Raw genomic sequence first — 11,643 nt, 5'->3', positions numbered from 1 at the left:
ACAGTCTCACTGCGTTGACAAAGGCATTCTATCCTTTACACAGCATAAAACAATTACATAGAAAATAAATTACAGCATCAAAAATAAGGCTCATGTTGTTCCAGTTGTCCAATGAAATGTAATAAAACAAATGCTTCTCTCATATATATATATATATATATATATATATATATATATATATATATATATACATACACATATACACATATACATATACACACATATACATATACATATATACATATACATACACATACATACATACATATACACACACACACACACACATACATACATACATACATACATACATACATACATACATACATACATACATACATACATACATACATACATACATATACACACATATATACACACACACACACACACACACACACACACACACACACACACTTAAGTCAGAATGCTATCGGACAAATAATTCTCGTAGTTACTTGTTGGGTGAGAAAAGAGTTCGTCTTTTATTACCCCATCTAACCCCAGAAGCTATGACCTCTTAAAGGTCAAATTCAGGATTACAAAATCAAGATGACAAAATAATGAGTAGTTGTGCTAATAATCAATAACACGACAAATTGCTCAGTATTCATCCAGTGTGTCTGCTCTGGGAACAAACAGGCCCCGCTCCTTCAGGACCTGGAGCTTCGTCTTTTCTGCTTCTTGCTTTGCTTGCTGCTGGCATCTCTGGTCCTCCAAGATCTCCTCAATGGACACTGGCCGCAGCACTCTTTTACATTCCTTGATCAGGTCCTGAGAAGATGGTACAAGTTCAAGGATTCTCATGTGGGAAGATGAATGGCATTTCCGACAAGAATTTCAAGACCTTGTATAACATACAGTTGTGTTTCTTTAACTGTAACACACACCAGCTGTGTGCTAAATTATACTACTTTATATTTTTGCTTAAGAAAATCAGTATCGCTAAACATGTTGGTATCAACTGGTATTCGTGCGGATCAGGTTTAATAATCAGCCCTGGACTTTTGCCCAGACAGGCTCACCAAAATTGCCACCCAGAAACCCGTCAGCCCACCAGAAAAATGCCCAGATGGCCAGTTCAAGCCTGCCACAGATCAGTCTTTTGTTTTCCACAGTGTAAAAGATGATGTAACGTCATTCTGCTAATCTGCGCTGGCAACCTCCCAGCTCTGCGAGAGGCTCAGAGGATATCAGCATTAGCTATTAAACAAAAATATAGCCTATCGCTAACACTCAATTTCTATAACAGTGCACCAATGCCGAAATCTAGTCCTGTAATTAACTGATATTGCACAAGGACACATACAATTTCTCCAAGCAGGACGACATTTTCCCCTCTGATAACGAATATTCCTCTGGGAATGTCCCCATACTTCTTGCCAACATGGATACGTTCCACAGTTTCATCCAGAACTAGATTGGCTGCAATGAAACACAAGAGACTGCGTCATAACAATTAGACCGCTCATTTTCTTTATCACAATCACACTTGCTAATTGGTCTTATTTCAAGTCTAACAAAAATTTCTAACCCAATTTTCAAAATGACACATAAAATTGTCCCCAAAATAAAAGATGATGAAAATATATTCGAAATTCGGATTTATAAACAGTCATTGTAGCCTAGTTAATCGTTTTCAAGTGCAGGGGGTGTCAGAAAATCTACGTACGTACCGAACTGATCTATGCTTCTAAGGAATCCAATCAATGTTCTTCCATCACGGAGAAGGACCAGGTGTTTTTCTGGAAATTGTAACAAGTCAACTCAATGCACTAAACTGACTGTACAAGTCCTAAGATGTCAGTAATGCGTTTCGTATACATGTAAATATGTGCGCCTTGCAAAGAGGTCAGTCTTTCTGCGCGTATTCCCCTGAACTAATATTACTTAATGTCTCTGTGTTTGGTAAAGTTCATACATTTCCGAATAACTTAACGAAGACGAATTTAAAAAGTAGTAGCGTACGTACTCTAACTCATTCGAGGTCAAACGGTTCTCACCAAGTTAAAAGAAATTGTACACATGCAATGAGCACATGGTGTAGTTACCTTGAAAGATAAAAATAAATGTTTGTTCAGATTTATGGACAAGAAGCTATTGTTTGTCATTTGAGCCCATGACGGGCCTTCTGTCGGTGCACAATGTTTTGAGATGCGCGTATACCGCGGCGTCTCTAGATTACACGGAAATGCTAGTAGGCTAGTGGTAAAAAAAAAAAAAAAACGCACAATAATCGAAGTTTTTAAATTGAGCCGTCCGTGGCGTTAATTCAGCAATGTTACAAAACACCCACTGGACTTACCATCAATTTCCTCAATGAGGCTCGCAGTCCCAGGCATATAATTCATCATAATTATATTTCAAACAGATGTCTTCACTGTTAGACCATGAATCGTTTCAAATGATGATTGCAAATAGAGGCTAAGAGGGTAACATCCTTTTAACTCTTTTTAGGCCGCCAATCACAGGTGAGACACGTCTCACCTGCAACAAACCGATTAACTGCTAAAATACGGAGTAAGCCAAGTTAAGCACGTTTACGGGAACGCCGTAAATATGCTAAACTAATGGACGAGAAATTACACAACTGCGTTGCGCACGATGAAAATGTGAAGTTTATTTCTCAAAAATGCCAGTTTGTCGTAAAACAATTTCCAATTCAGCGTGTGTGTCACATTTATTTTGTTTTATTATGGAGCAAGGCAATGCTACAGAAGTGATATTTTGAATACCTGAGACCTACAAGACAGGTGTAGATTTATTCACTGAGTCAATCAAGTAAATTACAAAACATATTGGGTTATAAAAATAGACTCTCATCATTTGCTTTTTAAAGATACAGGGCGTTATCACGTTATGTAACTTCATCATTGTAACTCAAATGTCAACCGCATTCAAGAACACAAGTAATGCATTTCAATCAATAAACTACTCTCTGGAAAATGGGCCTAAGGTCAACTAATGGAGTCTATAAAACACAAATATATGCCTTTGGGTGATGACGAGCGGAGGTCAGCCCATCTGCTAATTGTTCTTCCCGCAATTTCAGAAGCCCTGTTGCTTCCACCGCGACTACACATAATCGCTGACAGAATCTGAGGATTTTGATTTCATTTGATTTCACGTTTTAAGCATTTCGGGGGCGGGGGGGGGTAATTAGTAGATTGTGGCGTCAATAAGTGTGTAATCATGTAAAATAAACACGAGGTGATAGTAAATAGTCAATAAAGCTACAAAGCTGGTTTACATTAGAACTCCCATTAATGTGCTCATTTAAAAAGTGATCTCTAAACGTATTTGGGAATTCTGACCCCCTGACAAAATGTCATCTTTTACCTATAACATTATGCATTCAATTGCCATTGTGAAGTGCTGGACAATTATTATTATTCTGGTATTGATTTGTGGGTGTCTGTTTATTATTGTTATTATTATGATGAAATAATCCTGGCTCCCATTTTTACGATATATTTCAATTATAATAGTGTCACCGTATCGTACGTGCTGTATTTTGAGAGTCCGTAACTAATGCTGCGTAGGTGAGTTGTGTTTTGCCAAGGTAATTTATGATAACACGGTTGGGTGAATTTAAGCTTTGTGTGTCCCTTTCGAGTATTTCCTTATGAATGGGTAAAACAAAATACGTCGACACGTTTTTAACCGGTAAGACATTTTGCTGTTATTACCGTATTGATTATATTACGATATAAGAGAATCGATATCCCCTTTCTTGCCCGCTGATTTAAATCGGCCATTCGACATGGAGGCAGGGCAGAAACATGGCTTCTTGACGGGTGCTGGAATATTCGTCCCAGAAGTGAGGGCATCCACGGATTTAAACATTGCAGGTACCACGGGGAGCAGAGCACAGCAGTATTTCATAGTAATACGCATAAATCAGAAAATGTCCCGCTTTCGCTTGTGTCGTGATGCTCGAAGGGATGTTTGGTTGGAATCTTTGGAATCTGCTTTCAAAGCTAGACGCCAACGATACTGGCAAATGCTGGAGTGATATTAATTGTCTAGAAAGCGGTTCGTGTCGCGGTATTTTATTTAGAGAATGCACTCATGCTGTTTGAAGAGCATATTCTGTACAAAATTAATGTGAATTCATTCTATATGTTCTAATACTGGAAATTAACCTATGAGGTAGGTTCTGTAAAATGTAAAGTACATAAGTGTGTTGTGTATTATCTAAATCGTTATAAATGCAATATCTAATGGTTTTAGCTGGGTGTCTGTATGTTGGCTATGTACGCATATGCGATCAGCCTTTGAAGCTTATACATAATTTAAGAATCAAATAATTACATAAACCGATTTTATCTGCAGGCTACCTGTGGATACGAGCGTTATTTGCTTTTGACTTTATTGGTGGATCGTCACGGCTTTGCTCTTTTTAAAAGAAATGCAATTAACTATTTCTTTCGTTAAATGCAGTAGTCAACATTTCCCGCTGAGGAGATGGCGTTCATGTCGAGGTTTTCGCGGTCGCGGAGCAGCTCCAGGTCCCCGAGCCGAAAGGACGCGGACGGGGGCTCCTCGGTGCTGACCGTGGCCGAGCTGGAGCGTCTCCTCTGCACGGGGAAGACAGCCTGCAATCACGCGGACGAAGTATGGCCGAACCTCTACATCGGGGATCAGTAAGGACACCGCTATATCTCATATTATAATGTGTTTCCTTGTCTTGTAATGTAAATACGGACAGCAATACTAATATGGAAAGGCTACAGTTGTCTGTCCTGGTAAAATTCAATAAACGTAGGTTAACCAAATCGTAACAACGCTTTCCTACTTCATGTTTTCCTTTTAATATTAATCTTGCCTATAAAAATAACGGAATGAAATACATGTGGGGGGAGAGTGAGTGAGAAATTGAGCTGTGTAACGTTTGCAGGGACATCGCAGCCGACCGCCGTGAATTATCCAGACTGGGCATCACGCACATTCTGAACTGCGCGCACAGCAGGTGGCGCGGCGGCGCCGAGTACTACGGCGGCATGCGCATCACCTACCAGGGCATCGAGGCTCACGACTCTCCCACGTTTGACATGAGTGTTAATTTCTACCCTGCAGCTGAGTTCATACACAAAGCCCTCTGCAGTGGAGGTACGTGTGCTTTGCAAAATGAAAACCAAATTCTTCATCGATTCTTGGTTTGTGATGTTTTGTCTGATTAGGGCTACATATTGTTTAGCCCGGTTGCCTCGCACCTCGGGAGAACAAGGTTCCGGGTTCTGCCCCAGTTCTGCATATGGAGTTTGCTTTTTCTTCCCCTGTCATTGTAGGGTTTGCCCTGGGTACTCTGGTTTTGTGTGTGTGTGTGTGTGTGTGTGTGTGTGTGTGTGTGTGGCGCACCCTGTCCTGGGTTATTCCCCTGTCTTGCTCCGCATGAGACCCCTGCACAGGACAAGAGGCTATACAATTGAACTATAAACTGTATGAATTATGTACTTCAAAACAAGAACTATTATATAGAGGAGGCAGATAAATTAATGGGGATTCTATGTGAAAAAGGACTACAATTTGAAATGTCTAAATTATAGACTGTATACTAAAGGCGTGTTGAATTAGGTTGAGTACAGGCCCAGGGTGAGATTCTCTTTTGCAAAAGGGGATGGGAAGTTGTTGTGTGTTTTTTTTTTTTTTTTTTTTTTTTTTTTTTTTTTGTATGCCCCTAGGCAACAGAACCCTCTTTTAATGTAGCTGTAATTCTTCCAAACCAACAAAGACAGTTGATTTTTAGATTAACTGAAAATATTCTAGTTTCTGAAAAATCATAATCACAAAACTTATAATCACTATCGGCAGAGACTGTCTGACCTTGAAGGCTAATCAAGTCAACTCAACTAGAACAAAAATGGCCAAGTGTGATATGCTTCCTGGAGTAGAACAATGTAACTCATGTTTATGGGGTTAAAACTATCGTCAGAATTCTTAAGTATTTCATGTACATCAGTGGATTGCTTCGCAGTCTGACTCAGACTTAGGGTAGCTAGCTAGATAAATGTCATTAATTTACATAGCACCTTTCTAGAACATGTCACAAAGTGCTTCGCAAAAACTAAACCAGAGATATTGAACCGTGAACGCAAGGCCTGTCTGTACATAAGTTTTCAGATACAATTTAAAACAGGCCACACTGATGACCAATCTAATGTCCAGGGGTAGACTGTTCTGCAGCCTTTGGGCTGTAGTTGCAAAAGCTCTGCTAGCCCGAGCACGACAAGATCACCCCGATCGGGAAGCCTGAGGGTGCTGTTTGCACTGTGCCCCAAAAGTTCAGACACAAGTGGGTGCCCAATTGTTAAGAGCCATATAAGTAAATAAAAGAATCTTAAAATCTGAGATTGAAAGGCTCCCACACAGACTTATGGGAAATATGACTCTAGGCTTCTCACCGGCATATTTTGGTATGTAGTTCCATCTTCCAGTGTGAAGAACTTAACTGATTTGGACTGAGCAGGTCAGCAACCTGTTTGAGATGATTCTCTATCTTTGGGCTCTTCAGGGAAGATCCTGGTTCACTGTGCCGTGGGCGTAAGTCGCTCTGCTACGTTGGTGCTGGCCTACCTGATGATCCGGCAGAACATGACCCTGGTGGAGGCTATCAAGACTGTGAAAGGTCATCGCGGAGTGGTGCCCAACCGTGGATTCCTGCGGCAGCTCAGCGGGCTGGACAGCATCCTGAGAGCCAGTCGCAAGGTGTAGGGGTTTGGGTGGGATGTGTAGACCCCAGCATGGCAAACAAACACCAGCCTCTCCACACCCATGACCATCTCAAAGACACATTGTCTCGAATCTTCAGAGGTGCCTCCCCATCCGCCCTTACAAACATGTCTGTAGAGCCTCTTACAGTCCAAAGAGCCTTTTACTGAATCCGTTATCCTGTTCGACAACAATGAGAGGGAGTCAGGGGTTTTATGACACTGGTTGTGCAGCACTTCCCAGCAGGCACGCAAATGCTCGGTCCGTGTCCTTTCAACCTGTGGTATGTTTCAGTGTGTCATACTCCTGAATTCATCTCTTCCTGAGAACTATACTATACAGGCCTTGTTATGCACTCAAACAATCAGACTACAAAGATGTCATGTCAAAAAACCAATGTAGTATCTAGATGGTGATTGAAAGGTTTTCTACTTCTTAAATCATAAGAGTAACACAAGTCATGACTCAGCCTTTTAAGTACCCAAACCAAGATGAACAAAGTTTTCATCTCCCTGACTAGTTGCTTAGTCTCATAAGGGGAGTAATTTTAACCTCAGGGTTTTCAGCTTAAGTAGTAAGGAGTATATTTGTGTTGGTGAACTGAACTTTTGGTCATTCGCCTTGACCTTTCATTTCTGTAGGGAGTGTCTTCTACAGGCACACAGATTAATAACTTTAAATAAGACTGAATTGTTTGTTTTGACTTCACATAGCCAATGCCTTAATCCAAAGAAACATACAATTTTACTCATTTGTACAGCTGGGCATTAATACTGCGGTGTAGTATTAGTGTAGTGAAACCATAACATGAGACTAGATCACACACCAAGTAGGCACATTATCTGCCGAGACTCCATGTATACCCAGCATTGTGTGCCTGCTGGTCAGTTAGTTATGGTTAATGGATCCAGTGTCATTTTTGAATGAGTGTTCTCTTCTGTGGAGTACTGGATTCGGCTGAAAAACCAGTCCATGAACAAAAGACATATTTGTAGTAATAGATTTGTTGATTTTATTAAGCTCAAGACTGCCAGGGAAACTGAAGACTGCTTGACAGGAGTAGGATCTCGTAGATTCTGGAGCTCCTTCTCCGAGGAAAAGGCATTTTATCTTCAGTTCTCGTAGTGTTTGTCCAAGAGTCTGCTGCAATGGACCATGTAGATGCACATTGGAATAATTCTGTGACTCCAACAATGAAAGTGTAGGATGACTGCAGCTCCTTTGAAGAGGAAGTTACACTATGTGATCAGAGCGCATGAATTACCTCAAGTACCTTCAGCTGGGTTTCTCAGTGTTTCTCATGTGATTGTGTGTGATTTGCCCTTCTGTACCTGGTAGATTTCCCGTAGATATCAAAGTAATTTTGTAGCATTGAGTGGTTAACTATTGTGTAGCTGACCAACTCCAGTGAGATGTAGCAAATTGTAAATAGATGTGCTGTTGGTGTTGGATAGGTCATTAGCCTGTGATTGTGCTCTTAACTTTGTGGAATGTTGACGTGTTAATCTTAGTAGTGTTTCAAAGAACCTCTACTGGTCCGTTGATGGGATCTCACTAAGGAGACCTAGCCAGGGATTAAAAAAAAAAAATCATTGAAAGAAGACTGTATTCTATAATACTTTCAGCTTGTGTCCTGTAATCGGAAGAAGGGTGTGTTTGCCAAACGGAGAAAGATAATGTATGATAAATATACAAAGACGAAAATTGTCTTACACTATAATAACTGTCATTACCACTACCCAATCAGATGTAAACTCAAGCTAAGTGCTATCTCCAGCAAGTCCTTAACCATCTTTGCTAAGAGACATTTCAGCTTGATAAAGTGAGGATTGAAAAGGAGAGAGTGGCTCTTGTCCTTGACAGGAAGTCGTCACCAAAATGCCACATTGCGCCTCGTCGGCTGGGCTGCTGTGGCATTGCCAGACTGCTCCCGCGTGAAACTCGCACCCTATCGCCCACATGCTGTGTTTTTCCTGTCAGCTATATGTTTGGAGGCCGGCATGCATCCTTGTTTATGTTGCATTAAGGTTCATAAGTACCCGACAGTGCACATATCTACAACAGGTCAGTTCACAAGTACAGCTCTCGTCCCCCATCACTGACTCAGTCCATCATTAAACCTCAGTATTACTGTAAACCGCTTGTGAAACGTAGCCCTGGCCAAGTCTCAAACCATCATAGACTAGGCCTATGAACAAGAAAAAGGACTTATCATAGCATAGATAGAAACTGATTTGCTCCTTTCGTTGTCTATCTGAAGGTCCCTTGAGCTTTAGTAGAATGTGCTCACTGCTAATGATTGTCCGCGTCAAGCCCATGTGTCTCTGTCAGCTAGGTGATCCTCTCCGAGTCAAATCCTCCTAGGAAGTATAGGGATAGACTCATAGTATCCACATAGCAGTGCCCTGTTTACAGGTAGGGATCAAATTATGCATATCTAAGAAGTTCATTTAATATTAACAGCAACAAAAGTGGGTTATCCTTCTGCAACGGATTGTTCTGATTGTTGTTCTGATACCCTAATGTCCACTATTTTTTTATACAATTTCAAAACAAATATCATGTTACTGAGTCATTTTACTTTGATATTGAAGCATTGTTATGTGATGTTAAGGATTTCTCAGGTCAGTGTTTTCGCAGTGCACTTCCTTTGAGCTTATCAGTGTGTCCCGTAAAAGTGTCCTCTCAAGATCACTGAGTGACATTGTGATTTTCAGGTCAGTCATTTTTAGTTCATCACCCTTCAGTGAGAATGCTTTTGTTTGGGTTCCACTGTAATGTCACTGCAAGGTTAAATTGAAGCACTGAGTATTTGTTATAGTTTATTTTTATATATTCCAAATTTGCTGACCAAAAATGGAATCTGTTTATGCCTAGGGTTGCAAAACTCTGGGAATTTTCCCGTTAATTCTCATATACTCTCGTTAATTCCCATGGAAAGTTTCCAACTTGAAATATTTTCAAAATTCCCCAGCTTAACTTCCCATGGAATGTGAAGTTCCATGGGAAGTCCCTTTGGAACACAAGACATGCCTGTTTAATTTTCCATTTTTTTTTTCTTCCAAGACAACTAAGAATCTCAGTTTATATGTCATTCTCACCACAATTAACAAATGCAGCTCTCAATATCTAGAATAATTGCTAGTTCAACGCAAGCATAACTTGATTCTCTAAAACCTTTAAAATGAAATATAAAAATATGCATCTTTAAGCAAAAACACCAGAAGGTAGTACTTGTCAGTTTGAGTCCATCCTATCTGGGACGCGACCAGCTAGAGATCTGTGTTTCTATTGCCTGTGTATTGTTGTGATTTGTGTTATATTATTTAGTCAGTTGTGTATCAAATAAGTATCTACAGCATCTCTTCTAGGAAATTGCATATTGTATGTTCACCAGTGTGTATGTATGTGTGTGTATATATATATATACAGCTTAGGTGCTATAAGCTGTCCAATGCCAAGGACCCCGCTGAACAATCATAAAATTGAATTTCAGCCTGAAACACTCTGAAAGACAAAACCAACCTACTCTAACAAATGGGATTTGCCTGTATGTAAGATTAGAGGCTCTTTTCCAGGACCCTCAAGTTTGATCTTCCGGTTAATAATTTTTATTACTTATTCAATGGCCTTATGGGTAACACTTTTCTAATATAGTTGCCTTGATGTTACCTTTTCAAGATGATTTGATCTTGCTTAGAGCTGAACGTGAAAGGTATGTCATTTCAAGGCAGGAACAGGCCAAAAACATCACTTGTGCTTTTTCATCAATAAAGCAGCTTGACTCGTGCCATGTCGTAAAGGACAAGGCTTGGAATTGGCAAATTTGAACCAGCAGGGGGCTCTGTGTGCACAACTGTGTTTGGGATCTGAAAATGGCAAAATTAGGCAAAACTGCATAAAGACGGCAAAACATAGGATGGCTCAAGTGCCTGCCAGAGGCACGAGGGACTGTGCTACTCACCCTGCCAACGTGCCGAGAATGTAGATACTCAAGGCAGCTTTCCAGGATTAGAATATATTGGTGTGATTTCAAGCACATTGATCTTAATTCACACCTGTCTCACCAGATTCCTGATGTCATTTTAAAAAAGAGGCATGCATTAACAAACACAGAAGATGAAAGTATTTTTGTGGAGTGTTTTTGTTTAATTTTACAGACATGCAGGTTGTCTTTCAGCCTCTAGTTGGCGCTGTTGGTTTCGGGAAATCAACTAATTGGTAAAATAAAGACGAGGTGATGTATAACTACACAAAAAAAAAAAAAAAAAAGAGTAAAAGGGATTTCAGCTTAGCTCGACTGAGCGGCACGTGGAGCGTTCCGAGGGATTCACATGCGACTCTGGTGTTCTGTGGTTTGTGTGTGTAGATACGGTGTCTTAGACGATTGGTTTTTTTGCACCTTGTTGGCATAAGATCTTGAGCAATCTGTTTCTACATTAGTACCAACTTGTTTTAAACAAAAAACCTTCGGCAGGAATACTTGAATTATTTGTATTGATTGTTATTTTTGTATCACCAGAACATGTGAAAGTATTTGGAAACAATATAGGTGATTATGATGCCTTAAATGTATTTAGGATTCTGCCTATTTCTTCACTGAACTCTTACTACTCAGTGTTGTGTTTTAAAATGCTTTCTTTTAAATAAATGTACTGTTCAAAGCTGTGTATTCCAATAAAGATGTTCTGTGTAACGCCACCTGTCACTTTTGTGTTTTTTTTGTTTTTTTTTTTCCGGAGGTCATCTATGAAATGGACTCTCATTTAGCTTCGAGTCTTACAAGAAAGTTTGTTCCTGCAATGCTCCTGGTGACCTCCGATGGCAGATCGCAGCTTGTGCTCTCTCAATAGAGCATTAAATCTTTCATTTGGGTGCTGAAATTAAATGTAGGTGGAGTTAGTATTACAAAGCATGGTCTCCAGACTTTTT

At 40.1% G+C, this 11,643-nt stretch overlaps 2 protein-coding genes across 15 annotated transcripts; one reads left to right on the top strand and one right to left on the bottom strand.

The window, feature by feature from the left end:
* Positions 1-458: 458 nt before the first annotated feature.
* Positions 459-2,510, bottom strand: LOC111861161 (U6 snRNA-associated Sm-like protein LSm1). 2 transcript variants are annotated; one of them, XM_023845533.2, is made up of 4 exons: positions 2,306-2,504; positions 1,677-1,745; positions 1,310-1,425; positions 459-774 (listed from the first exon to the last, which is right to left on the bottom strand). In XM_023845533.2, exons 1-4 carry the CDS (start codon positions 2,352-2,354, stop codon positions 604-606), a joined length of 405 nt encoding a protein of 134 aa, XP_023701301.1. In that variant the 5' UTR covers positions 2,355-2,504; the 3' UTR covers positions 459-603. The 2 variants fall into 2 exon arrangements, with proteins under 2 accessions (XP_023701301.1, XP_023701302.1); XM_023845534.2 differs by lacking the exon at positions 1,677-1,745 and having other exon boundaries at positions 2,306-2,510.
* A 764-nt stretch (positions 2,511-3,274) lies between these two features.
* On the top strand, positions 3,275-11,412 carry LOC111861160 (dual specificity protein phosphatase 26-like). Of its 13 annotated transcripts, none has more exons than XM_023845522.2 (6): positions 3,277-3,397; positions 3,489-3,542; positions 3,770-3,851; positions 4,444-4,646; positions 4,901-5,112; positions 6,515-11,412. In XM_023845522.2, exons 4-6 carry the CDS (start codon positions 4,468-4,470, stop codon positions 6,712-6,714), a joined length of 591 nt encoding a protein of 196 aa, XP_023701290.1. In that variant the 5' UTR covers positions 3,277-3,397; positions 3,489-3,542; positions 3,770-3,851; positions 4,444-4,467; the 3' UTR covers positions 6,715-11,412. The 13 variants fall into 13 exon arrangements, with proteins under 13 accessions (XP_023701299.1, XP_023701300.1, XP_023701296.1 ...); XM_023845521.2 differs by having other exon boundaries at positions 3,277-3,407; XM_023845528.2 differs by lacking the exon at positions 3,770-3,851 and having other exon boundaries at positions 3,276-3,397.
* Positions 11,413-11,643: the final 231 nt, after the last annotated feature.

This window comes from Paramormyrops kingsleyae, chromosome 7 (genome assembly GCF_048594095.1).
Source record: "Paramormyrops kingsleyae isolate MSU_618 chromosome 7, PKINGS_0.4, whole genome shotgun sequence".
Classification (NCBI taxonomy): domain Eukaryota; kingdom Metazoa; phylum Chordata; class Actinopteri; order Osteoglossiformes; family Mormyridae; genus Paramormyrops; species Paramormyrops kingsleyae.
The sequence above is the reverse complement of the archived record's forward strand: the minus strand, read 5'-3'. Positions and strand labels throughout refer to the sequence as shown.

What these genes read in the sequence shown, in the direction of transcription:
- LOC111861160 (XM_023845531.2), top strand. Translation starts at nt 4,468, where the DNA reads ATGGCGTTCATGTCGAGGTTTTCGCGGTCGCGGAGCAGCTCCAGGTCC. An exon ending in AACCTCTACATCGGGGATCA is followed by an intron (nt 4,647 to 4,900) that starts GTAAGGACACCG and finishes TAACGTTTGCAG; the next exon opens with GGACATCGCAGCCGACCGCC. An exon ending in CAAAGCCCTCTGCAGTGGAG is followed by an intron (nt 5,113 to 6,514) that starts GTACGTGTGCTT and finishes TGGGCTCTTCAG; the next exon opens with GGAAGATCCTGGTTCACTGT.
- LOC111861161 (XM_023845533.2), bottom strand. Translation starts at nt 2,354, where the DNA reads ATGATGAATTATATGCCTGGGACTGCGAGCCTCATTGAGGAAATTGAT. An exon ending in CCTCATTGAGGAAATTGATG is followed by an intron (nt 1,746 to 2,305) that starts GTAAGTCCAGTG and finishes TACAATTTCCAG; the next exon opens with AAAAACACCTGGTCCTTCTC. An exon ending in TCGTCCTGCTTGGAGAAATT is followed by an intron (nt 775 to 1,309) that starts GTATGTGTCCTT and finishes CCATCTTCTCAG; the next exon opens with GACCTGATCAAGGAATGTAA.